At 37.2% G+C, this 27,977-nt stretch overlaps 1 protein-coding gene across 9 annotated transcripts in view; it reads left to right on the top strand.

Moving 5' to 3' along the window:
* Window positions 1–3,800: 3,800 nt before the first annotated feature.
* bt (projectin protein bent) overlaps window positions 3,801–27,977 on the top strand; it is a 123,495-nt gene continuing 99,318 nt past the window's right edge. For 2 of the 9 annotated variants that reach the window (XM_074102715.1, XM_074102707.1), the window contains exons 1-30: window positions 3,801–3,954; window positions 10,328–10,556; window positions 12,809–12,948; window positions 15,237–15,258; window positions 16,015–16,177; window positions 17,729–17,870; window positions 18,994–19,129; window positions 19,204–19,407; window positions 19,490–19,791; window positions 19,943–20,569; window positions 20,652–20,824; window positions 21,036–21,206; window positions 21,519–21,773; window positions 22,149–22,583; window positions 22,845–22,952; window positions 23,048–23,161; window positions 23,322–23,492; window positions 23,578–23,688; window positions 23,826–23,927; window positions 24,009–24,107; window positions 24,193–24,288; window positions 24,904–24,996; window positions 25,091–25,177; window positions 25,256–25,372; window positions 25,479–25,565; window positions 26,137–26,250; window positions 26,343–26,411; window positions 26,671–26,787; window positions 27,387–27,494; window positions 27,624–27,665. In XM_074102715.1, coding sequence (XP_073958816.1) covers window positions 10,387–10,556; window positions 12,809–12,948; window positions 15,237–15,258; window positions 16,015–16,177; window positions 17,729–17,870; window positions 18,994–19,129; window positions 19,204–19,407; window positions 19,490–19,791; window positions 19,943–20,569; window positions 20,652–20,824; window positions 21,036–21,206; window positions 21,519–21,773; window positions 22,149–22,583; window positions 22,845–22,952; window positions 23,048–23,161; window positions 23,322–23,492; window positions 23,578–23,688; window positions 23,826–23,927; window positions 24,009–24,107; window positions 24,193–24,288; window positions 24,904–24,996; window positions 25,091–25,177; window positions 25,256–25,372; window positions 25,479–25,565; window positions 26,137–26,250; window positions 26,343–26,411; window positions 26,671–26,787; window positions 27,387–27,494; window positions 27,624–27,665 — 4,575 coding nt within the window. In that variant the 5' untranslated portion in view covers window positions 3,801–3,954; window positions 10,328–10,386. The remainder of the gene's footprint in view (window positions 3,955–10,327; window positions 10,557–12,808; window positions 12,949–15,236; window positions 15,259–16,014; window positions 16,178–17,728; window positions 17,871–18,993; window positions 19,130–19,203; window positions 19,408–19,489; window positions 19,792–19,942; window positions 20,570–20,651; window positions 20,825–21,035; window positions 21,207–21,518; window positions 21,774–22,148; window positions 22,584–22,844; window positions 22,953–23,047; window positions 23,162–23,321; window positions 23,493–23,577; window positions 23,689–23,825; window positions 23,928–24,008; window positions 24,108–24,192; window positions 24,289–24,903; window positions 24,997–25,090; window positions 25,178–25,255; window positions 25,373–25,478; window positions 25,566–26,136; window positions 26,251–26,342; window positions 26,412–26,670; window positions 26,788–27,386; window positions 27,495–27,623; window positions 27,666–27,977) is intronic. The other 7 variants (XM_074102709.1, XM_074102708.1, XM_074102710.1 and 4 more) reach the window with 7 other exon arrangements.

Raw genomic sequence — 27,977 nt, 5'->3', positions numbered from 1 at the left:
CGTCCTATGGCTGATATGATGATTTATTTTAGAAGTACTACATGACTGTAGAAACTTGGCAGTGATTGGTGCTCAATAACGGTGTTATTTTCTGTTAATGGGGTGTGTAATTTCAACTATAATTCAAGTCCAACTGCACTCCAACGTAATTAATCCTCATAATTCTATAGTTTATTACTTTATTATACAGAGTGACTTATCTTTAACCATTGTCTCTGATAGTCTACAGGATGACTCTGACAATGGAACTTAAAATCCAGGTTCCATTCTACTCGCATAACTGAACTAATTTTGTTCGACATCTTTTTAAAACATGACCTGTGTTACGGTTTAAAATTAACAGGACTATCACGTGTCCAAATCTGTTCAATTACCTAATAAAATAGTGACCAGCCCCGGTTTCGCACGGGTACAATTTTCAAAAAATGTCTCTAAGTAATCAAAAGCACTTCACATTTTTCAGCTTCATTTCCCGAATACTATAACCACGCGAAACTGGGGCGCGTCGCTAATTGCTAGTATGTCGCATATACAGTGTGTTACCGCCACCAGCCAGGCTTTTTGTACAGCAAAGTAAATTGACAAGTAATAATCAAAGTGTCTGTCGGCTGTCATTTACACTTAATTGTCAATTTACTTTGCTTGTACATTGCTGGCAACTTTATAATTTTGTTAGAAAGTTAACAAAGCCTGAGTTTATTAATTAAATTAATGTCATGGCTAAGTTACAGAAATACGTTGCTTTAACTCCCTTAATAAAGCTTGGCTGCCGGTAACACACTGTATACAATCCTCCCGTGAAAAGTTATCTATCGGATGGAGAACACCCAGAACACCGCATTTAAATCTCTCCCCTAGTTTAAAAGATCTGAGCGTTCAGTCACACACTAATATCTGACACAGCAAGCAAGGGCCGGTAGGACGGGTCAGATATTTTTGCACGCTCCGCCGTGGCAGATATTAGCTGGTGACTGTACAGACGGCGGGAAGTAACTTTATTTCTCGCTACTTATATGATTACTTACTCCCAGTAGACTCCACCCAGCAGACTTGAACATCTTCTAAACGAAGATCTTCATTGCAACTAGAATCGAACATTTCATACACACGTGACATTCATTTCTAAATATTTTTTTAAACAACACGACTGTGATATTCAGACGTCCATATGATTCATGTTTCTTATGATACGTGCGTAACTGTGCCAAGCGTCGCCGTGACATCTGTCATCTTTTCAAACACCTGCAATAGTTCAATATTGCCGCCATTTTAGAAAAATAATGTTAGATTTTTAATAAAACTAACTCGGCTTTGACCCCGTAGAAGACAATTAAGATATTGCTCTATCCGTTCTGAGTGTCTATTATCCATTCTTAGTGCAGATTTTTAAACTTCTAGGGATATATCTGACCAATTTTCTTCAATCATTCAATTTTCAATCATTTTTTCTTTCAATTTTGTATCCAATGGTTCATAAGTAATAAGCCAATAAGGCCTCAGTGGCCATATTGTCTAACATTCTGGCGCTCACGATTGTTATATACCATCTCTTTCTACCCTCGTATTATGCCGTGTGATAAAAAGAAGTGGTGAAAATGATTGCGATTCCAAGTCTGTTAGATAATAAGGCCTCAGATCCGCTTTATTCATTAACAATATCAATGAAAAGATTGATGAATGTAGAGGAAGCGAGAGTTGTATGCCAGAATCGTAGCAAGTGGAAGGATGTAGTCTCTGCCTACCCCGTTGGGAAAGAGGCGTGATTTTATGTATGTATGTATGTAATATCAATCATCTAGGTTGAGACTTCACGGTCTCTTGAGCATAAAATATTTATTCTAAAGCTGCATCGCAATCGGAACGTACGTACCGTACGGAGCGGACGGATTTGTTGCTTGGTATAGATTTCTATGGCGCAAAAATGCCGATCCAGTGCACGAAGTACCATAGAAATCTATATAAAGCAATAAATCCGTCCACTCCGTACGACTCGATTCCCATGCGGTGGACGCGCAGTTAAAGACTTCTGTAAATTTAAATTAAAAGGCCGTCACCTTCTATTTGTTGTAAACTACTCAACTGGTCCATCAATCTTGCTTGCAAACTGTAGCCAAATACTTCGCTCCTTCGTTGGCTGGTGGTGTACAATCACCGGCACCAGTATTTGACTCAACCAAGCATAAATATCTGATACGACTCTATTTCTGGGGCCTGTAGGACGTGACAGATATTTATGCACGCTAAGCTGTGGCAGATATTTATGCAGGTGACTGTACTTACTACAATTCAGGTCTCAAAGCTCTCAATGAACTAATAATAAAGAAGAGTATAAATCAGGCCGAGTTTGAGTTCGCTTTGAGAGCGTTTTGGTCGAAAAACGAGTGTATACGTTGATTTGAAAGCGAGTGTCTTGTTTTTAGCTCTGTGGTCTTATATCTTCATAGAAAAGCAAGAGTGCTCCGAGTGGAATTATGAGATAGGAAACATGCACCAAGATACTCGTCTACGGCAAAACCGTTGCAGTAGATACTACTTCCGTAGAGTTCTGCCGTGCAAAGATTGCAGTAAAATACATGATATTATAAGCGTATGGCAATATGGAAACGGCTACACTAATTACAGGCATTCGTTAGGTAGTCAAGGGCATAAATAATGTAATGTACGTTACCAAGCCGTCAAAAATATCTATTCACCTTTATGCCACTAACCATAAGGTCGACGTATATTTGACGCTATGGCTATATAGATATTTATGCCTTCGACTGTACCTACATGTTGCAGCGATGCCGAAAAGATCGACACAAAATTTATTATTTAAGTTGAAAAGTATCCCACTGCTGATAAAATCCCCCATTTTCCATTTTTAACCGACTTCAAAAAAGAAGGAGGTTATCAATTCGATTTTTTTTTTTCGGTTCTGTATGATGTCCTGCTAGTCGTTACGGAACACACCTTCGTCCAGCCAGCGCCTGTACCTGTTTGAATCTATGTTATACAAAAACATAACACCTGATTCATTGACTCATCAACGCCCAGCCTAAACTTACATACATACATGCATAAATTTTTTCACAGGTGTAGTTTTTAAGACGTAAGCAAGGAATGAGATATATATTTTGGAAATTAAATTTTTAAGGGTTTGAAAATTAGTCTAGAAACGTCGGTCGAATTCCTCCCCTTAAGGGGTAAAACGGGGGTTCAAAGTTTGAATGAATTAAGATCAGCAGGGCTTCTACGAAACTCGAAACTCGAAGTGTCGTGCGGTCCCTCTGACACTTACACTATTTAATACGAGAGCGAGAGGGACCGCACGACACGAACTTCGAGTTTCGTAGTAGCCCTGTAGGTTGATTTTTTATTCGGAAATTTGCACCATCTACCTAGAAGAATAATGTCCAAAAAATAAATTAAAACACGAAAAAAAGGAATCAGAATCGTTTATTTGCCAGGATACAATAGTTACTGATCACAATTATCTTGTCCATTGTATCCAGTCTGCATGCAGACGTGCAAATTATTAACACGTTAAACAAAAATCACATTATTTTAGAATTACATTATTTAGGAGCGTAGAAAGTCGGTGTTACCCCAAATTTATTGTGAGCGAAGCTATGGGCAAAAATCAATAAAATTATAAAAGCACAGAGGCTCCCTTCGCAACCACCCTATCCCAACAGTTGCAGCCATTAGATCACCCATCCTCAACGGAAAACACCTCTGCAGTTCGACGTCACGGGTGACGGCCGACTCCCACACGCATTCCGCCCGCCTCGGCGCCAAGCCAACACTTTCATAGTTTAGTTACGATTTCGAAAACGACCCGACGCGTCTCGCCGCCGGCGATATTCCCGATTTCTCGAAGAGTTCCACGCGAAACTTCTTGGTCTTACTCGATTGACGTTGTTTAACAGTGCAGTGCAGTGCCCTTACGGATTACAATTTGGTGCGTTTACGGTATGTCCAACAAACAAGATGAAATATACCTTCACTTGTGTAAATTTTTATGCAAGCGCGCTTTTGCCCTGTAAATATCGAATGTTAAAACGTAAAGATTTGGTTTAATGCTATTTCAAATCGGCATCAAATAGAATTTAACGACCATTACGATTCCAAATCTTAACCGGAAGCTGAACCAAACGATCGCCTACTAAAATATCAACGCTGAACCGTAACAGCATTATTTTAAGCTTCCTCTAAAAGCATATCGGATAGCCGATGCGCCACATGAAAATCCGCCTTGCAGAATTGGATAATCGTCGTCAGGAATTGTGCGGCGAACGCTGATTTTCAGGAGGCCTTCGAACAAAAATAGATCGAGACGAAACGCCACTTACACTAGTGAAAATTTTAACATAGGACACCCACACAGTTACACTTCACCTTGCCACTAGATGGCGCTGTACTGCGCGTGAGTCACTCGAGTGGTCACTGAGGATCCGTTTCGTTGAAGGGCTTTCAGCTGATCGCGGATGATCTATCGATGTTTAGATTGGCTCTGCTAATGATTGGTTAGGTCAGAGCTGCGTAGCAACAGCGTGTGTACGGGGTATTCAGTGTCAATGTATAAGAATGTAGGTATATCCTCGTGTACTTTATAAAGAACCGATTAATACTAACCACAACGCGTACTTTATAAAGGACATATCAACTCTGAGAACAACGGCCGAATGTACTTGATAAAGCATAAGTTGCTAATTGAATAAAGACTTTTAGGAATGTTGAAATAATTATCCGAAATAACAAAACTAGAAACCCACGTCTAGTCTAGGCTAGCTTTGAATACCTACAAGACTCTCCACTTGAGAGGCCATAGATCTAAGCACTGGGTTACCACGATTCGCTAACCGTGTTACTTTTTAACCCCCGACGCAAAAAGAGGGGTGTTATAAGTTTGACCGCTATGTGTGTCTGAGTAACGGAACGGAACGATTTCACTCTGGATAATTGACTGTTTGCATTTGTTTTCCATGTTATACATAAAGATTCAATTTTAGTAACTGATTTAATTAAAAATTGGTTTGTGTAGAGATCCGATGGCAACACAACAATGCAGTACCTACAGTCAGCACAAAAATAGAAATAATTTATTTAATAATTACTTATGGTAACTTTGTGTTTGAAAAACATACACAAGATACACAAAATTATTTGTTGACATTCAATGACGGACGGACAGCAAAGGTGATCTTATAAGGCTTCCGTTTTCGCCAATTAACGAACGGAATCCTAAAAGTTATTGCACCAGGTACTTTCACATTGCGAAAATTTGTAGTGTGCAAGTATACCAATCGAAAGAAACCAAAACCAATAACCTTACCTAACCAACAAAACGTTGGAAAACCCCCGAATTTGCCACTTCAAAGTTCTATATCTCAAAAACGGGTGTACCGACTTTGATAAAACATATCTAAGAACCAATGCTAAAAAACCTGCTTTCAAATAAAAAAGATCCACATTCAAATCGGTCCACCCGTTTAAGAGCTACGGTGCCACAGAAAGACACACAGATGCACATAGCGGTCAAACTTATAACACCCCTTTTTGCATCGGGGGTTAAAAATAAGAACCAAACCAAATAAGCAACACCTAGAAGATTATTGCCAAACTTAAAGTGGCAGCGGGTGGGGCATATTACTCAAAGAACTGTGTTCTTCTTGAGTTGCAACTACGTAGACACTCTTCTAGGTGGACTAACGTGATGTAGGAGGATTCCGATGGATGCGGGCGGCGCAGGATTGATCATTGTGGCGATCTCTTGGAGAGGCCTATGTCCAGCAGTGGATGTCTTTGAATGACGATGGTGATGATGATGTTCCATACGCATTCACTAAGTCTGGAGCCGTGGTGGACAAGTGGTTGATTTAAGGCGTCTCACGCAGAGAGGATCGTGGATACAAAATCCAAGCTGGCAACTCGTGAGTTTTTCAAATTCATGTGTGAAATTACATTTGAATTTACCATGACGGTGAACCTGCACAAATTTGCGAAGTAATTCAATGGTGTGTGTAAAGTTCCCAATCAGCACTGGGCCCGCGTGGGAACTATAGCCCGAGCCCTTTCATTCTGAGAGGGGGCCTGAGCCCAACAGTGGGACGATGATAATGAACTAAATCTTGCTTCGCCGCAGCCATAAATTGCGTTTATTTGTAGCATTATAATGACTATTAATTTAAAACAATACCTTGACACTAGAAACATAAATATTATTGCCCTGCAAAGTTACACGACAGTCATTGCGACACATGTACCTGTTGTACTGTAATAAATCCAATTAACTAGTTTAATTGTATTTCTCTGTAACTAATAGACAAAGACCTTCATGTCTCTCTATGACTAATTTTCCGAAGTTAATTTTGTCGCTGGTTCGTAGCCGCATAGCAGCTGCTACGGGTCGCGTAGCGAGCCCGCGTAGCACGATGTTTAACCTCTACATTTCGTAGCGCTGTTTAACCTTTACATCAAAACTAGCCTTTACCTGAGGTTTTGCTCGCGTACATATACCAAAAGAAGATCATCATCGTCATCATCATCGTCATCATCATCATCATCATCATCATCATCATGATGTCAGCCGTAGAACGTCCACTTTGGACATAGGCCTCCCACATTAGGTAAATATGGAAATGAATAGTGGCTTTTTTTATCGGGGTTTGAAACTCCCAAAAACTACTCAAGAAAACTTTGTGTTATACTTTTTAGATATTTCTGTGAAAATGGTAGATTAAAAGTGTTGTTTTAGTACCTAATATTTTAGTTCATCAATTTAGAACCATCGCCAACCCTAACTGGTTGTCATACGTCATTTCAATGGATTTTGCTCGCATCTTACGATCTTTAGTTATCAGAAGCGCACTCAAAACTTTAACACTAAATGCACACCACCCCACTTGACAACCAGTGTCATCGTGACATTAACTTCGACAACGTACCGTTGACAGCTCAATGACAGCTGTCAACGTGCGTGCTAAAACAATTTTCGATAATTAGGTGCGGGAGTTGCAGTACTCCGACTGCCAACTGTCGACAAGCACTTACACTGAGAAGGTTATTAGGTTGAGTGGTTTTTATTTATAAACAAACAAATAATATATACAATAATTAACAAAAATAAATAAAAATAGAACTAAAACTAACTTACTCTAATCCTAAAAATCTATATTTACAAATATCACCCAAGTCGTTGCTAATAAGGCTGGCTGCGTTGCGTTTCCTCGTTGTATGGCAATGCCAATACGTTGACCGAGGAAAGAGCCAGCCCTATGGTCACCAGTGAAACGGGCAAGTTGAGTTGCATTCACCTAATTTTACACTACATTTTGTCCTGCTACTTTCCGTTAGGTGTTTACACGGTGGCATTTTTGACTTCCTATCGGAACCAATCATAAAAAAGTTTTTAAATTTTTTTTTAATAATGTTCAATTTATATAAAACTAAAAATCAATCAAAATAAATCAGTAAAACTAAAAAAATATAATTATAAAGTAATGCATGAAAAAAAGGTACCTAGTAAGTGAACAATTGTTTCCACTGTTGCTATTTCATTTCCTCGCAGTCGAAGTGAAAAGCAGAGTGTAAAACTCGAGCATTAAACCCATTTTCCCCTCGACGTGTCTATCCACGTGGCTGTATGAACGTCTTGGGTAAAATGGCTCGTTTTATGCTCTTGTTGTACAATCTACTATTTTGTATTGAAAAGTATGACACTTTCGGTTGGTTAAATATTGGTGCGTTAACGTTTTATTTAACGTTAAGGTGGTGTACACATATTTTTGTTACTGTGGTTATATCGATATCTCTTTGTAGTTGACTGTACCAGCATCTATGTAACCAGTCAATTTATTGCTAACTAGCTGTTGCCCGCGACTCTATCTGCGAATAAATCGTCCATCTCTGTCTCGCGCTAAATCAATGAGGGCTATCGTAAATATGTAACAATCACACAGAGTTAGTTCGCATTTGTAATATTAGTATAGATAGATAGTTAAGTAAATATTAATAAAATCCAATACAAAGTATTAAAATCATATTATATACACCTTAAAACCGTACCATAAAAATATCGAGCATGCCACAATGTTGCATAGTCCCCGTTTTGTTCGGAAATCCAGGGAGGAAAAATCATTGAAGACAAAAGTTTCAAACACAGTTTCCCCGGAACGAAAATTGCTCAAACTACGGTGTGTTGTTCTAAATCGCGATTATCATTAAATTTTGTAACACACGGGAATATGGCGGTTGAAATGCTTCAGACTCGTATCAAGTAAATTGAATCCAGCTTTACATTGCGTAGGTCCATATCACTGAACAAAAAACAATTGATTTTCTCACCCGTGACCTTATGGTAGCTACATCTTTGCAACCAATGCATGAAGACATCAGTTGAGAGCTATCTAAGGTCGCGGGTGAACATAGTAATGGTTCTTAGTTCATTCGTATCAAGGATAGGCACCTCTTAAAAATTCGAGTCACTTGTCATAAATAATTATTACGGTCAAGTCACCATGGAACCTTTTCACAGAAAGCGCCATAGTGATATCGCATTAATTAACAATGAAAATCGTAATGACTTTTCCTTTGAAAACGATCCATGGTGGCTCATGAATTAAATTCCTTGACCGTACCTGGGAGACCGAGCTTCGTCCTGGCTAAAACTCGGCAACAAGCGTTCTCCCAGGGATAATACCAAGCTAGATCGATTTATCCCCGAAAATCCCTACATACCAAATTTCATCGAAATCGTTAGCGGAGAAAATTGTCAAAGATACACCGTTATGCTACTAAAGTCAGTGTGTACTTGTTACTCATTGCGATAGTTTATACTAACCTATATTTATAACTAATCAATGGTTTGTGATGACATCACATAATTTTAAATTGACCTACTTTCCTTGGAGCTTCTTTTGAATTGGAACATAAGGTACATTAGTATTGTCATACAATGGATGCTTGCACATAAAATAAGCCGTGGTGGGCTAGTGGTTTGACCTATCGCCTCTCAAACAGAGGGTCGTGGGTTCAAACCCCAGCTCGCACCTCTGAGTTTTTCCAAATTCATGTGCGGAATTACATTTGAAATTTACCACGAGCTTTGCGGTGAAGGAAAACATCGTGAGGAAACCTGCACATACCTGCGAAGCAACTCAATGGTGCGTGTGAAGTTCCCAATCCGCACTGGGCCCGCGTGGGAACTATAGCCCAAGCCCTCTTGTTCTGAGAGGAGGCCTGTGCCCAGCAGTGGGACGTATATAGGCTGATGATGATGATGATGACATGGCTTGCTTGTTTAAAATGTTTTAACTAATCAACGCCTGAGGCCGTATTGTCTACCCATTCTCTCTTGCCATTGATTTGATCATCGATTTCTGTCAGCATCTTACACCGTTAGACAAAAAGAAATAATGAATGCGATAGCAAGCATCCGCGCGCTAGACAATACGGCTATGGTCGACACTATTGGAGACCAAAGGGTTGGCATCTCATACGAGTCGCAATCGCTATTCAAGAAGGGAATGCCAGCTTGGGCACCATGCCACGGGGGCCTTTTTGATATTTAACTTAATAATTAAGCCTTTAAGGTGCTTTAAGTAAGCATGAATTGTCATTTATTAAGTTTTATTTGCGATTTTATTATACCTTATTAGGATGGGTCTATATCGTATCGTCGAATGATTATTTGTCCTAATCTAATGTTTATTCTATTATATTATCCTAATTGTTAATTATACTGAAACCATCGATTTCACAAGAGTTATAAAATAAAAAACCTTTGTGGTTTTGAATAATTTCAGTTTGAGGTGTTAGGATAATCGAATGTTAGGACAAATAACATTAGGTGATACTACTCGTAATAAGGGCTTCCCATTTGAATAAAAAAACTTTTAATAACACTGATGTAAACCTGAAGTGATCATTTTTATCCTACTCCTACTAATATTGTAAATGCGAGTTTGTGACTATGAGTATATGCGTGTGTAAGTTTGTAGCTGGAAGTCTGGAATAATAGCCTACTACTTTTTATCCCGTTATTCCCAAGGGTTTGGGATGAAATCCTGAAAATGTAACGTCGTGATTAGAAAAATAAAATTTGTCGCGGGTCTTTTATGAAATCCACGTTATAAAGTTATAATTTTTGGAACTTCCATGGAATTAAGTAAAATTACAAAATTTCAGTGCAACTGCCAGATCTAGCACTATGCGTACGAAGCCGCGGGCAAACATTAATCTTCAATTGTTATTAAACAAAAATTAGTTCAATGCCACATTTATTTAAAAAACAATGTTAACTAAAATTAGTTATTTAATTATCCTGACCGTTTACTTTGTCCAGGTTGAAGAGGCTCTCCATTATCCGCGGCCGCGCCGCCCCCGGGATGCCCAGCTAGTGCCATGGGGACGGACGACTTAGCGCCGAGCTTCACGCAGAAGCCTCAGCTCCGGCAGGAGGACGATGGCAACCGGCTCGTCTTCGAGTGCCAGCTGCTGGCCGCGCCCAAGCCCGACATCTGCTGGTACCGCAGCGATGAGCTGCTCCAGGAGGATACTAGGACTAAGTTTAAGTGAGTACCATTCTAGTATGCTACATTCACACCGCTAGCGGAGCGAACAGAGTGGCCAGACAGATTAGATTATTATATATAGTAATGTACAATTGAGATCAAATGTATGTATGTTTTGTTTTATTACCTAATCCATGTCACTTCATGTCTAAACCTTTGCATGAAATTACCAGAAGGCATACAGGGACAAGGAACTAAAGTGTAAAGAGACATATTTGACTTCGACGGTACAGGCCGATTTAAATAAATTAGGTTCCTTGGGATGATATCTTTTCTTCAAAATCGAAATTGGACCTGAGGAGAAGTACGAGTAATACTTTTAATGGCCTCACTTTTTTGTTTGGGATTCCACTCTAAACATTTTTATTTGATCTCTAAGAGTTGTACTATCGCACAAAATTAATCGTGACCACAGAATGCAACAAGTTCACAGTAAATGTAGTCCTTTCATTTGATAAGAGAATTCATTATAAGTATATATCAGTTTTTCCTTATTCCCACTACGAAACCTTGTCGTTCGGCTGCCAACTGTGTCACTCCGGCGCACACATCAAAGGACGCACAAACCATAAACCAATCCGAGCGAGCGTTGACCTCAAATATATCGATCAGGTATTTTGGCGGTGAAAGATTTTTTTTCTCATTTATCGATGAAGATTTTAAAAGAGGGATGGAGAGTTTAATGGCTAGGTGACCTGTAGGTACAATTTCCGGGTTGTTGATAAGCAAGTAAATACTAAGGGGCTGTTTCACCACCCATTGATTAATTTTAACTGACGGATAAATGTGATGCCGTCTCCGTCTATTCGAACAAAACAAACAGAGACGGCATCACATTTATCCGTCAATTAAAATTAATCAATGGGTGGTGCAACAGCCCCTAAGCGGCAAAAAATATGGCCCTGAAATGTGTGCTGTAATAGTACCTAATAGGTAATTTTGTACATAGTGGGCCAAATTTTTTTTTTTTATTATTCGACTGGATGAAAAACGAGCAAGCGGGTCTCCTGATGGTAAGAGATCACCACCGCCCATAAACATCTGCAACACCAGGAGTATTGCAGATGCGTTGCCAACCTAGAGTTTCTCTAATTTCTCCGGCTGTCTTACTCTCCACGCCGAAACACAACAGTGCAAGATGGTGGTAGCAATCCGGGCGGACCTGTGCCGCTTAGTATATAAAGTTTTACCAAATAATTGACTAAAAAGCCATGGTAGCTAATGGTTTGAGCTATGGCCTTGCAAGCACAGGATTGTGGGTCCAAAACCGTGCTTGCACTTCTGAGTTTTTCGAAATTCATGTGCGGAATTCCAATTGAATTTACCACGAGCTTTACGGTGAAGGAAAACATCGTGAGGAAACCTGTATAAACTTGCGAAGCAATTCAATGGTGTATGTGAAATACCAATTCCGCACTGTGCCCGCGTGAGTTACGACCTAAGCCTTCTGATGATGATCACTAAATACTGAGTAATATTTCGCTATAAAATTATTAAATCTTAAATAAGTATGTTCAGGTCAATGAACAAAACGGCCCTGAACCATTTACGAATCTTTAGAAATGACATCAAAGACGTCGTCTGTTTCGACTCATTGATTCATTGGTAACAAAATAGTACTTTATAGTGTTATTTATTTGCAGTAAGTAGTTCGGCTGTAAAAATTTTATGTGACCTAATTTTCCGCGATAAAATCAATTTAGTTACAATATTTACGATTCATGACATGACAGTCATATAATTATGCCATCGTATTAAAGCTGAACAAACATGGACAGATATATGTTTCGAATTTATATTTGGTTGTTTGATCCAATCAAGCAATAACGGCTGAATGCATTTAGGTGAATCTTAAGCTAAGCGTCCGAAATCAGAATCAAAATTAATACAAAAAAGTAAACAAAAATGGAGCTCAAACAGCAAATACAATATTAAAATCGAAATTCAAATTGAAGTCATACAAATTAAAGCACTGACTTGGTACAGCCGAGTTGGTCTCTTCATCTCGTAGGTATATTAAGGTAGTAAAGTGTAAAAGATAGATAGATATCTTTACAATTTACTACCTTGTCGCTGTCACGTCGTGTTTGAACTTTTGTATAAGATTGTCAAATGGCATACCGTGCACTACGTATTAAAGTGTAAAGATAAATTTGATCTCGACTGTATTATACACTACTCGTACGCTATTTCTCGCATCATCCAAGTGCTCTTACAATAATGACGTAACTCAACATGTTCTGTTATTTCAGGATCCAGAGCATCGCCACGAACAAGTTCTTGGTGGTGCTCGAGTTGGACGACGTGATCGAGAGCGACGCGGGGCTGTACAAAGTTAAGGCCAAGAACAAGATGGGCGAGGTGGCCGCCTCCATCAACCTTAACTTCAGCCGTGAGTGTTCCATTCTACTAGCGTGGTTACGACTTTGTGAAGAATTCATTTATCGTTCTATCCTCTTGAGACCTGGCGAATACTGAAGACCTTAATGTTCATGTTAATTAAATTATTTCAGTTTATGAATATAAGCAATTCATACAGCTGTCTCATAGCTACGCGACAAATTTAGTCAAAATCTGTTTTAGCGTGAAAAAGTAAAGAAACGCCCGTTAAGGACAAGGGCCCCCGACCTGATCTAAGCCCCTAAAGTCAGATAAATCTCTGTACCAACTCGTGTACGTGTGCAATGTTGAAATACAAAGCTATCGAAAACTATAATATACAAAACAATCTGGCATTGTTTTCGCAAACACCACATTAAAAGGTAATTCTGCGGCAGCGAACTCTCAAAATAGCGTATGTTACGACCTGCAAACATAATGCAAATGGCACCACACGCTACTGTTAGTCGTAATCTAACACTGGACCAATAAAAATAACTTCACAAATAACGGGATTAGTCATACTCGAGAATAAATGTCGAAAAATTTACTGTAGATATAGCCCACGCACAGAGTTCGCCAAAACCGATTCACTGGTTAAAACGACGTATGTCCAAACAGAACTGAAAGAAACTTACGCCTTTTTGGCTGTAAACAAAATCGCCTGGCAACGACGTTCACCTAAATACTACATGACGACAATGCACTGACGAAAGTCTGTAACTTTGTAAACACGATGACGAATTTGACTTTAGTCATGAAGATCATTATTAAACGTCAACGGGTTGTGTAATTTTAGGACGGCATTCTGAAGTTCGCTAATTTACGTTTGCCCTGTCGTATTTTTAGATGGATGAGTGTGAAAATACTTAAATATATTGTCTGTATCGAACAAGATTAGAAACTTAGTCATTGTTTTCGTCTGATCGTAAAAATATACCTAAGTGCGTTTGTATTATTAGGTAATACTAATATCTACATATATTATTATTTGAAAAAATATGACTTTATGGCATATTTATATTATGTGTTCTATCTTAGTCCCAGATCTTTGCTTAACATCAGCCGTGATTGTGGACAAACGCAAGCCTATCTTCTATGTAAAAAACAGTCTAGAGCGTGTCGGACATGCCCGAAATAGGGCTCCGTAGCCATTACGAAAAAATTAAGTAATATTCGGAATATTCCAAGTTTAGGTATATTTTTATACCTTAGGCTGCTATTTTCTCTTAAACTACTAATAATTCTCAAGAAAACTTAACCGCTATAGTTTTTCTTGTAAGTTTGATATACTTACTAACACTATGAATTTTTTTTAAAATTTCCACCCACCGGTTTAAATTTTAGAGGGGGAAGGGGGGGTTTAGAGTACCTCCCATAGACGCAAAGTAGGGGTGATTTTTTTTCTCATCCAATCTTGTAGTGTGGGGTATGGATAGGTCTTTTAAAACCATTAGGGGGTTGCTAAAACGATTTTTCGATTCAGTGATGTGTTTGCAAAATATTCAACCTTAAAGTGCAAATTTTCATTAAAATCGAGCGTCCCCCCCCCCTCTAAAATCTAAACCGGTGGGTGGAAAAATTTGAAAAAAATCAGGATGGTAAGTAGGTATATCAAACTTACAAGGTAAACTATAACAGTTAAGTTTTCTTGAGAATTATTAGTAGTTTAAGAGTAAATAGCAGCCTAAGGTATTAAATATACTTACCTAAACTTGGAATATTCCGTACAAAATACGAAATCCTTAGAGAAATATTACTTAGTTTACACAAGTTTCTGCAAGCTTACGTACAACTGTACTGATGCAAGATGTTTCACACTTTCGTCTATTCCCGGTATATCACTGGCCTCTGATCCAAGTGTTTATGTCTGTGCTGTTGTCTGAATTATAAACATACATCGTCTAACGATCTGCTATCTTTCCGATTATTTTATTTTGTTAGCGATTTGCTCTTAGATTCGTACAAAAAATATAACATGAGACACTCTTATTCGGTGCGTATCTGGTTCCATAATTTTTGTTCGTCACAAATTTTTCCCGCCAAAACCGTAAATTTTTCAGGAATAAAAAAATAGTCAACTAGAACTCTTTTAGGTTTGATTTGTTTATAACAATTCAGAACAATTAATCAATTCAGAAAAAAAGAGCTATGACAATCAATACAATTTATAACAAAATATGATTTTCAACAATTACGCAAGCCGATATGGATCCATATTTTTGCTATCGTTACCATTTATCAATAATCAGCAATTTCAATAAATACCAAGTTTAATAATGAACATTGTTTTTTTTTCAGCCGCTGACGAAGACAAACAAAAGTAAGTTTCTTATAATTCTCCAGCAAATGTCTTTACCGCATTTAATTCGCTGTATTTAATTTTTTTCACGCTCTACAAGAAATGCAAGATGTTTAAAAAAATTCTACATTTATTGTAGTCACAAATGTTTCCAAACATTGACTGATGTTCAAAGTCTACAGCGTCATAGGTGTAACTTCCATTCGCACAAAAAATCCGATAAAGAATCTCCATTGGGGTTAGTTACTCCAGTTAAACCCAATCATATGCTGAAACATTCCGAATGGTATAAAAGTTCTCATTACTAATTTAAGATAGTTCAGCTAAATTCTGACTATAATCGTTATTTAGCTGGATAGATTTACTAGTTGTCAGGGTAAAGGACAAAAACAGGAAGGTCACACAAGTGATCTTAAATTCTCAGCTCAAAAAGTACAAATGCAAATAGTGAATTTTGAATTGGGAAACTGGGAAATTTAATTGTAAGGGTACAAAAAATTGTCACGATAAATGTCATACATAAATAGCATCTAGAAGATGAAGTCCTTAGAAGATGAAGAAAGTAACAATTTTTTTATGGTTTACTGTTGATAACATTAGACATAATTGCTACGAATTATAGAGCATGATGATCATAAAGCTAGTAAACGCGTGAAAATATCAGAATCCAATGATAAATATGTAATCGCGCCCTACATACTGTTTGAAAATGTATCTGTTAAAGAAGATGGAGAAACAGAAGAAGTAAAGGCTTTAATTACTCCACTTAACTTACAGACAAGTGGACGGGAAAGCGCCAACGTTCGCGCGCAAGCCGGCCATCCGGCAGGAGGATGACGGCAAGCGGCTCATCTTCGAGTGCCGCATCGAGGCGGAACCCGTGCCCAGCGTCGCCTGGTTCCACAACACTGGCGAGGTCAAGCCTGGACCGAGGCATAAGGTATTACTTGTATTTAATCTTGTTCAAACTTAGTGGCTCTCTTAAGTTTTGCTTCCAATCCCTCTCAACTCATTGTAATTGCATTTTTTTCCAGCGCAGTCCTCTTCCACTCTTTCTTATTCTAATTACTGTCGTTTCAATTAATCTTAGGACTTACATCAATATTTTACTAACTAAGCATATTTAATCACATTTCTCTGATCTTTCCTTTAATATTTCCTATTCCAAGAACTTATGTAAAGTAAGGTGGATGTTCGTGTGCCCATCACTATTTCACTAGTTGCTATCATTGATTATACATATGTCATTACATTACCAATAGAAGTGACAGCAAGGTGTCACCATTGGATATTAGCATGTCAAACAATAGGACGTTTACCTTAAATTAGAACAAACGTGATTTTCAACGCAACTAAAATTCATCAAATTGTGATCTTGCATATATTACAGCGATAATAAAGATAAAGAAAGACTGTGAATATGTCGATAGTAAAAAATATTAATTAAAAAAACCGGCCAAGAGCGTGTCGTACACGCCCAGGATAGGGGCCATTACGAAAAAATCAAATAATATTTTTCTAAGGATTTCGTATTGTGTACTGAATCTTCCAAGTTTAGGTATATTTTATACCTTAGGCTGCTATTTACTCTTAAACTACTAATAATTCTCAAGCAATCTTAGCCGCTATAATTTTCCTTGTAAATTTGATATATTTACTACCATTCTGATTTTTTTCAAATTTTTCCATCCAATAGTTTAGATTTTAGAGGGAGGGGGGGACGCTCGATTTCAGTGAAAATTTGCACTTTAAAGTTGAATATTTCGCAAACAGATCACTGAATAGAAAAATTGTCTTACCAACCTCCCAATATATAAAAGACCTGTACAACGATACCCCACAATATAGGGTTAGTCGAGAAAAAAAATCACCCGCACTTTACGTCTATGGGAGGTACCCTAAAAAATGTTTTTTACTTTTTTTATTGTACCAGTTTCAGCGTGACTGATATGTATATTCATGTCAAATTACAACTTTCTAGTACTAACGGTATCTGAGCTTACCCGCGGACAGACAGACGGACAGACGGACAGACATGGCGAAACTATAAGGGTTCCTAGTTGACTACGGAACCCTAAAAAGATAGCCAGCGACGTCCCAGTTTTAAAAGAGCTCAGAGATGGCCTTGACCCCGATTTAGTTGGCGAGGACTCCGGCCAGGTGGCGACTGTGGCGCGCGATGACCTTTCTGTCTCAATCTGTCCATTACCATTCTATTTCTGTTTAAAAATTTATAGTGAAAAAAAAAGTTTTATCCATCTGGTTTGAAATGTGACACTATAGGACGATGCCAACATATAATGAGAAAACAATGAATGAAATTTACCTGTTTTTTGGACGGCGGCATTCACATACTGTATTACTATTAATTCAACGTGAAATTCAATTTAGCAGTTAAGAATTGATTTCAAGTTTTTTAAGATTTAAGACTGGAATCTATTAATCGTAGAATTTTCACATTCCAACTAAGTTTATTAATTTTACATTTCAGTTGACAGTCAGCAAGGACGGCAAGTCCTACTATGCCTCGTTGGAAATAAACAACGTGACCGTAGAAGACGCGGGCAAGTACAAAGTGACCGCCAAGAACGAGCTCGGCGAGAGCAACGCCACGATTAGCCTGAACTTCGACAGTGAGTTCATCTCTATTATTACCAGGAACTTCAATAACTTCATCATTATTATAATTATTTCAAGGGACTTGTGAAGTAAATGCATTGCTATTGTTTTCAAAAATTCGAAAACCCTAAACTATGACCTAGCTCTACATACACATTTAACAGAATTAGTATCAAAGAAAAACATCGATGTACTGATCAGCCGCAATTATTGTTGATCATCAAGTATATCAAAAATAAATTGTACCACATTTAGTACGTCATCATTTATAGCAATACATACAAAGTTTTCACAAGAACTGTACTGTGTCAAAGAGTGATTTTAGTTCATCATCATCCAAGACAAATGTTTTAAAAAATGCAGTATTATTAAGTTTCGCTTTAAGTTTAACAACGCTCTCGTGTGATTCTAATCATTCATCTGTTATAGACAATGTTATAAGTGTACAGTAGATTTGGCGGCTTCTTGTACAAATCATCAACTAATTCTTTCAAATCGTCAATACACATTATACACTGGATCCGGTAACCCAATTTTTAACATGTTTTATTTATATTATCGATTTAAGATGTTTTCTGAATTTCGTCTTTAGCTCTAGTCTCATTTGTATCATGCACTTTATACACTTTGTTATTATTTTCATAAATATACATATTTAACGAACACAATATACACAAACAATAACATTGCTTTTCCTTAGCCATCTAGACAGTACATATTTTGATATCGTTTTTGTCATCTCATCGCTATCCTGCTTTTATTAATAATAATGTTTCCTTGATGATAATAATTAACTAACAGTTGTTTAGCAGTAGTAACGTAGTTTGCAAAGACTTTGCTTTAGCAATTGCACAAAATTAACACAGTAATGAAGTAACTGGAGCAACTGTCATGCGTACTGATCGTGGATGTAGAAAAGAAAACAAATTCTTCCGAATTTATATTTATGTATATATTATGTATTCGTTAAATATGTACACTCCACGGCTACCTTACTGGAATGCGAATTTAAAATTAGGATAAGCACGAATATAAAGAAAACATCTTAAATATTGAGAAATAAAACAAGAGCTCAAGATACCCATCGCTTTGTAAAGGAAATATTAAATTTCATTAATGTATTGATTGGTGATATAGGCGATGAAGCGCCCGTACCAGAGGACTATATAAAACCGACGTTCACGGAGCGACCCATCATCAGGCAATCAGACGATGGTACTAAAATCACATTCGAATGCAGATGTGTTGGCAAACCGAAACCAACCATCGCATGGTAAGGCGCAATACATACAACATTTACTACTTAAAAAAGAGAGAATGCAACACTAACCAATGTAATCAATACAGGTATCACGGCAAAAAACTAATAAAAGAAAGTAGTCGACATAAAATAACACTAGAAGAGGACCAAACATTGTATCACTTAGCGCGACTAGAAATAATAGGCGTCGAGAATGCGGACAAAGGAGAATACCGGGCATTGGCGAAAAACAAACACGGTGAAGGCGTAGCGAAAATAAATCTCAACTTCGAAAGTGGAGATAAACCGAAGTAAGCCTTTCTAAAAGTTTTTTTTATCAAACGATCCTATGCGTTAGGAAGGATTGGTACTAAATTTTTGTGTTTTGAACAGAATTCCCGACGGTAAAGCACCAAGATTCCCCAAAAAGCCAACAATAAGACAGGAAGGGGATGTTTTGATAATGGAATGTGTACTCGAAGCATATCCTGTGCCGGACATCGCGTGGTTCCACGGCGATAAGGAATTGAAGGACGGATCAAAAATGAAGATGTCGCGGAAAGCGACGGGAAAAGACACATTTAATTTAACATTAGAAATATTAGGCCCCACAAGAGAAGATGGTGGCAACTATAGGTGCAACGCCTTCAACTTGTTTGGTGAGAGCAATGCCAACATTGCTCTCAATTTCCAAGGTAAAAGGGAACTAAGTTCTTGCTAAACTAGATAATGTACGCATACAGTAGCAAACGCATGTTAAGGCTTTGTGCTTACGAGCTGCATGATGCCTGCTCAGTTATTAGCAGTATTCGATGAACTAAATAAAGGTTATTATTTTTCACTTAGGTGGGGATGACGAGAATGGTTTCGCACCATCGTTCATTGAGAAACCTCGAATCATTCCCAACGAAGACGGCACACTGATAACGATGCGTTGCGTGTGCAAGGCCAAGCCGGCGGCTGAAGTAACATGGTACAGAGGCACGACCGTCATCAAAGCTAGCAGTAAGATTGAGATCAAGTCGAGTGTAATTAGCGAGGACGTTTATGAATTGGTATTACTTTTAACGAACCCGACGGGAGCGGATGGTGGCGCTTACCGCTGTCACGTCAGGAACGAATTCGGAGAAAGCAATGCTAACCTCAACCTCAACATTGAAGCCGAGCCAGAACCAGAAGGCGAAGGCCCGACATTTGTAGAGAAGCCAACAATCCAGTCAAAGGATAACGGCAAACTAGTAATAATGGGATGCAAGGTCAAAGCCAGCCCTAAACCGACGATCGTGTGGTACCATGAGGGTAAAGAAATCAAGGACTCATCGAAAATTAAGACCAGAGTCGAAGTAAAGGAAGACGTATACACAATAATTTTGGAACTCAACGATCCTGGTATTGAAGATTCCGGATTGTATAAATGCAACATTAAAAATGAACTAGGGGAGCTCAATGCGAATCTTACGCTCAATATTGAAAGTAAGTTTAAAAATAATATTTGATGAATTCGTACTCTTTAAAAAATTGGATCGTGTTGCTAATTAAACATTTGAAATTTCAGTCATTCCAGTTATCAAAGAAAAACCAAAGGTCATTAAAATAGTTAAAAAGAAGACTGTTATTGTTGAATGTAAAGTATTAAGTAAATTTGCACCGGCTTGTACCTGGTTTAAGGAAGCAAGCGCTGTCAAAGAGGACTCAAGGCACACTGTTCTTATTGAGCCTCTGCGAGAGGTAAGTTTGTAAATATTACATATTATAAGTTCATTCACAAAGCCTCTGATTTGTAATATACTGGACTTTACTCTCAGTAATCAAGTCCAGTCAAAACTGTTAGTTAGTACCTGTTAAAATAAAAATAATTTAAAAAAAATTGGGAACAAGTGGTTATTATAGTACGAGAATATAGACCTCTAGTCTAGTGGTGACCTTTTGTCCATTGCAGGGCGAATTCACAGTCAAATTGGAAATTTCAAACGTATCGCAAACTGACAAGGGATCATACAAACTCATTGCCAAAAACGAAAAGGGTGAGGCGATGTCACAGCAGGTGGAGATCGAGATACCCGAGGAGAAAGGCGACAAGCCGCAAATTATCAAACACTTCAGGAGTGTGGTAAGTTTTTAAGAAAAGATAAATTGTTTGATACTTATTTAAAACTTTTAACTACGCTAGTAGATAAAAAAAAGATAGTCAAACCATATGGTAAATAAATGTATACATTTTATTTATACAAAGTAATGAACCGCATTTCAAGATAGTTAAGAGATCACCGGAAGAAAGAAAAAATGTAGGCGTTTGATTTGATCTAGTGTGTAAATGAAGTAAAGAAAAACCCCGTTTAGTCAGCCGCCTGAAAAAAAAAATTTGGTGAGAATTTACCAGAATGACAGTGTAGTTAATACCAGATCAAAATTCAATTTACAGGCTAAAAAAGAAAACGAAGAAGCTGAGTTTGTGGCCGTCCTCAAGACTTCCGACCAGTCGTGCCGTTGCACCTGGTACAAGAACACCACCGTCATCAGAGACTCTTCCGACATCAGCACCTCCTTTGATGGCACGAACGCTCGCATAACCATCAGGAAAGTGTCTTCCAAATACGTCGCCAGCTACAGGGTGGTTATCAAGAACGAGTTTGGTGAAGACGAGTCTAGTGCTGATTTGACTATGGTGGAGGAAAAGGTGAATTGTAGTTTTATGTCTGATTTGTTTCGATTTTATTTGACTTAATTGAGGTACAGTCGCCATCAGATATTTCGGAGCGGCCAAGGTAATCAAATATATCGAAACATGAACTCTATTACCTTAATTATAAAGTGCATGTTCCGATATTTTTAATCACCTTGGCCGCTCCGAAATATTTGATGGCGACTGTAAGTACAACATTTGAGTTAAATTTAGGAGATGATTGAGATCAAAAATCTTCAAACACAAACAACTTACACAATAATTTGCTGTTAGCTGTCGTATCTTTGTAAACAGCTGTCTCGAACTAAGCATTGTTTCTGGGTCGTAAAATAGATTTTGAGTAAAATATCATTCATCACAATTTTTCAGAAAAAAAAGAAGGAGGAAGAAGAAGAGGAAGAGAAGACGGTAATTGAATCAGAGGAAGAAATGTCAATTGTTGAAGATCAATCCGTGGCCGAAGAAAACCACGTCGAGAAAAAGAAGACGACTAAAAAGGTCGAAAAGAAAGAAGAAGTCAAAATTGAACAAAATGTCGACATGGAAGTTGACGAAGTGAAAAAGGTTGCTGAGAAAAGATCAGCTAAGACCGAAGAAGAAAAGAAGGAGATGGTAGAGAAATTGGAAAAGAGAAAGAAATCGGAACCTGAGGCTAAAATTGAAGGCATTCCAAAACTTAAACCAGTCAAGCCTAAAGAGGTACCAGATGAACAACAGAAAGATGATGCTAAGAAGGTTGATTCCAAAACAACAACGGAAAAGAAGAAGGTCATCAAAAAGAAGGTTGTGTCAAAGAAAGACGAAGTAAGTATATGTGTTCAAAAGATGGCATTTATGTATATAGCTTACGAGTAAACTGTCGTTAAAGGTGTACAGTTGATATTTATTGAGTCAACAAATAATATCGTGTATCTAATTATCATGCCATCAACATACTGGATGTGAACCCCAGTTTAGTTTTATTCAGTTTATTTATTGTCATTTTTACTTCAATATGTGATAACCAAATATTTTTGTTGTGAGTGTTGTGTTAACATAGACGTGCTAAAATTTATTTGGGCTTAGGACGAAATGGAATTCGTCGACGATTACGAGCGACCTGTTCTGGAGAAGTACGAAAAACTCACACCAACGCCACTTGCTAAAAAACAAAAAGAGGATGATACTCCTAAGGTAACCACACTTCATTCATAACACACTACACCACAATTCAATAACAATTATCTTTCGAAAATGATGAAATTAATTCAATTAAAAAATGTGCTTAGACGAAACGTGCGTCAGTTTCGGAAAGCGTTAAAAGTGAGCAAGATGGGAGCGAAGAAGAGCCATCCATGGCTACGCCAGTTCCTGAGAAGAAGACAAAAGTAGAAACTAAAAAGGTATATACAAGCCTACTTTTCTGTTATAGGTCTTATTGTTAGTATTTGTTATTATATTTAACAGAAAAAGTAAAGTAAATATATTAAAACTTAGTGAACTTAGTACACATCTTGAAAATTATGGAAGATGCATCTAAATTTTCCGTATTAAAATTATTAGGTGGAAGAAAAGCAAGAAGTAAAGAGGCCTAGCATCAAAAAAGGTATCCCTAAACCAGAGGAGCCAGTAGACGAATTGTCAGGTGTAAAACTATCTAAGGCCCCCACCAAGCCTACTGAACAAAAGCTTGAGGAGCCTCAACAAGCAAAGGCTAAAAAGTCAGTTGCAAAGGTAATACACAGATATCAGTCTAAAGTACATTTTAGTACAAAATACTGTATTTTACTTAGTTAATAATCGAAAATTCATTTTAAAGCCGAAAGAAGAAAAAGAGTTTGTTGATGACTACGAGAGGCCTGATCTCGAAAAATATGACAAAATGACACCGACTCCTACTGATAAGACTAAAAAGCAAAACGGAGTTGAGGTAAATAACATAATAGGTTTTCATCAAATTAGTTAACGATCATTATGCATGTGAAAGATAAAATAAAAAAGTGTCAAGTAGTTAATTGAACAAACGTCAAATTTATAAAGAGTCTGTTCTTAAAACAATTTTTATAGGAAACTTCGGAGTTTATTGATGATTATGAAAAGCCGGAATTAGAAAAATATGAAAAAGTCACTCCAACACCGAAAGACAAGCGTCGCACTAGTGAAACACAGGTAATTACATACAAAACAATAACATTAGGTTTACACAAAGTAAATTTTGAAATGATGTAACTTAAATTCGTTTTAAATTAGGATGACGTAGATATGATGCGAGGAAAGATAAAACCAAAACCAAAAGAAGAAGAACCAGAAACACCTTCACTCCGTAAACGTCCCGTCACAAAAGATAAGGTATTAAAATTCATCCCAAATACAAGAAAAATAATAACGATTCGTAGCAAAATTGTGAAAAAATTAACAGATGATTTTCATTTAGGAGGAAGAAGCAAAAGCACAAGAAAAACCAAAACCAAAGGCTGCAGAAAAAGATAAGCCAGAGGCTAAAAAACGACCCTCTCTGAAAGAAAAAGAGGTATTGACCTTCACTATTACACATAACTCAAACAAACTAAAACACGTAACACAGTTTGGTGATAGGAAAATGCTCTCTTCTGCAAATAAAAACTCTTCGCAAGCACTCAATAACACACGTCACACTAAATTTCTCGAGAGTTTTCAGCAAAATTAAATCACAATTTTCTATGAATAATTTCTGGGCTCTATCGCGCGACGCTTTTCTTATAAGTATTTATCAAGAGTAAGTATAATGTACCTAAGCAATTAACTGTTCGCATGGAAGTCGCTTAAATGCTTCGCTTTCATAAATGTTGATTACAAAACAGGTTCGAAACAGCAGCAACAGGCAGCAGTACCCACTTTATTCAACCAGGCTAAGTAGTCTTTTATTGAGTTGGTTCGTTTATTGGAAATAGTCACATCACTTTTTGTAAACAAAAACCCATATATTACAAACAATCTCCAATTACTTTATTTGTTACACATACTTATTTATTTTCACTTCTATTACTCAACTTGGCCCCACTTTCCACTTTCGGTTTATGTTTTTCAACCTTTACTGTATCGTTATATACAAATAACTAAGTTTCTTGTACTTCATTACTATATCTTATATTTAACACTTTCAAAGGTCGTGGAGGAAGAGTTCATCGATGATTACGAAAGGCCCGTTCTTGAAAAATACGAGAAAATCACACCTACACCTACAGAGAAAAAGAAAAAGGTACATTATCACAATAACACCACTGCAGTTTTTTTTTATTAAATGAAATTTCACGTACATACAGCTTCAAATAATTACGTCATTTACTTGCTAGGATGACAAAAAACCTGAACCTGAAGAGGTACCTTCCGCTACAGCTACTGCTAGGCGTCGTTCTATTAAAGACAAAGACAAGCCCGAGGTATGTCTTTCTCTTAATACAAATATGATTTTAAACAAAGCACGTAAAAACATGGGTATTAATAAAATAATTATATAGCCCATGGATGTGGATGAGAGCGTCAGCCTCTCCAAACCGAAGACTCCTGCAAAACCAGGACAAGAGCCTGAGGACGTCTCTCTGACACACAAAAGACCCGCCGAAACCAAACCTACGGTCTGTACAAGTTATTTGCTTCAAGCTTTAGAATGTTTAATAAGTTAATATTGCTGTCAAAAATATTTAAATAGGAAGTAATAAAGATTTTAATTTTACTAAATAGGAGGATTCAGCGGAAGCCCAACTAAAAATTAAGAAACCAGAAATCGTTGAAGATAAAACGATTAAGAGAAGGCCTTCGACGAAGAAGGTAGGATTCATTCTTGTATTCATTGATTCGCTTCAACAGAATAAACATTATTATATATCAAACATTTGAAGGTATAGAAATGTGATACTTATTCTGCTAAATAGATATGCAATGATTCACAGACAGAGCTGATGCCTATCAACTCTAATATACTTTTACCACCAATTTTAAGGAGAATTACGGTTCTCGTTAAGGTATCGAAGGTTTCAAGTAGTTGTTTTTAGCGTCATCACAATATTGTGGAGAAATCACCCGCACCGAATTCCGCACAAATTTCGTACTTCAGAAGGCTTTAAAGATTTTTTAGAAACACTCCACTTTAGGCACTTTTATTGACGACACGGCACTTTTTATTCAAGTTTCTATTTTTAAAATTAACATTGTATAGTTTTTATGAAAACATTATGAAAATGTTCACTGCTACAATTTCATCCAATCCGTTTTCTAATTCCTTTACTTCTTTATGGAGTCTTCATTTTACACCTAAGACTCGTTCTTTAACATTTGCTTCTGTATTTCTTCCGTCCTGTGTATGTTCAGCACTTTAACCTATATGTTTAACGGGGGTTAGGGCGAGGATACAGAAGAGTCTGTCAGTCTCAACAAACCTCGAACTAAGACGAGCACTACCGCCCCAGAGGAAGCATCTCTTACGCAAAAGACACCAGCTAAGAAAAAGCCAACGGTATTAAATAATTGATTTTTAATTATCTCAGTATTATTTCATTACTTGATTCATATGAATTTCAATCTAAACTTAAAAATTGTGTTCTTTAGGAGGGCTCAGAGGCAGCTCAACTTAAAGTCAAAAAACCAGCCGTCGTCAAAAAAGACGACGACGATGAGGTAGACAATAATTATTATAAATTAAAGTCTTTTACTCAAACTGAAATAACAACTGAGATGATTAGAAAAATATCGTGACTAACCTTTTTTCAAAAATAAAGGCAGTGGTAGATAAATAATTTAGGCATGTTTTTTTTTAATTCCACGACATGAGTTTTACTGCGCACCACCACACTAATCCTATAGTTACACCTGCACCACTAAAAAGGTTATGCTTGTTAATTTAGTTACCAATATAAAGCTTTGGTTGCATCCCTAGGAACCCTTGATGGTCCAAGATGGTAAATTCGAAAAGCCACAACTGAAGAAAACTGTCAAGAAGACAACAGACACACCCAAAAAAGCCACTTCCAGTGACAAAGAAAATGTGGATGGGGTAAACAATCTGTTGACTATTATGTCGTGACGTCGTCTTTCACCTTTTTAATTTTATTACACATTTTAACCACACAAATGTTATGTCCTTTCAAATGTGACGTTATTCTTTTTTTACACTGTGTTTGTCCGATGTCAAAGCACAATCCTATTTCCACCACCAATACAAATCACTTTCTACGCCCGAATGGAACACACCCTGTGGAAGCTATGACAAAGCTCCCTCTAATAGATACTATGCACCCAGAAAAGCAAAAGAAGCTTTCTACGTCGTTCAATTATTGTGGTCGTCAGTCGCATGCCAGCTTCATGTTTTATGTTTTTTGTTTAGTTTTAAATAAGCATTAATTTGGTAAGTAACAATATTTGTCGACAAATATGTACGACGAAATATGTACCAAGCCAGGTAAATCCAATTCACGTGAATCAATTTTTGCACCTTGTTTATGCAATACCTTGTTTAGGTAAATTTTAACAATAATAATTAAGAAGTTTGTACTCTTTTAATCGACAACGTTTTAGTTGCTTATAAAATCCAGTCATTTACAAAACAAGCGACAGACAATGTTATAGGAATTAATATTATTTAATATGTTATAGTTGGAATTGGACTTTGTCGATGATTACGAGAGGCCAGTCTTGGAGAAATACGAGAAAATCTCACCGACTCCCACGGTGCGGGAGAAGAAAGAAAAAGAACAGGCAAAGGTAAGAGAATAGTCAATAATTTTTATATTTGTTATAAAGATGGTGGTTAACCACCTGATTAATCAGGTGTTAAAGAAAATAATGTGTCTTAAATAACCAAGTGTAACAATGGAGGTTTAAATAAAACAGGTGACGAAGATCGCTCAGCAACAGCAACACCTTGAAGTTAAGGTATAATAAACTAGCATGAAATACCCCCTGCCAAATGAATATATTTATGTCCACTATGTGATGCTCATTGTTATTGTTTTTCCCTGCAGCAAATCCATTGTATATTTTTCTCCGAGCTATAAATATCTGATACGAACACTATAATTGTATTCCTATATCATGCTACTATGTTTTATATGATTTTATTTCATCATGTAAATACTCATTGTAAGATGCCTTATTGTAGGTATATGTATATTTATTGCAACTCGTCGAATATTGAAAATAAATTTGTCTTGAACAAGGCGCTAATATTTCCTGTAATTTTTCTTT

The sequence above is a fragment of the Choristoneura fumiferana genome, chromosome 19 (assembly GCF_025370935.1).
Source record: "Choristoneura fumiferana chromosome 19, NRCan_CFum_1, whole genome shotgun sequence".
NCBI lineage: Eukaryota > Metazoa > Arthropoda > Insecta > Lepidoptera > Tortricidae > Choristoneura > Choristoneura fumiferana.
The sequence above is the reverse complement of the archived record's forward strand: the minus strand, read 5'-3'. Positions and strand labels throughout refer to the sequence as shown.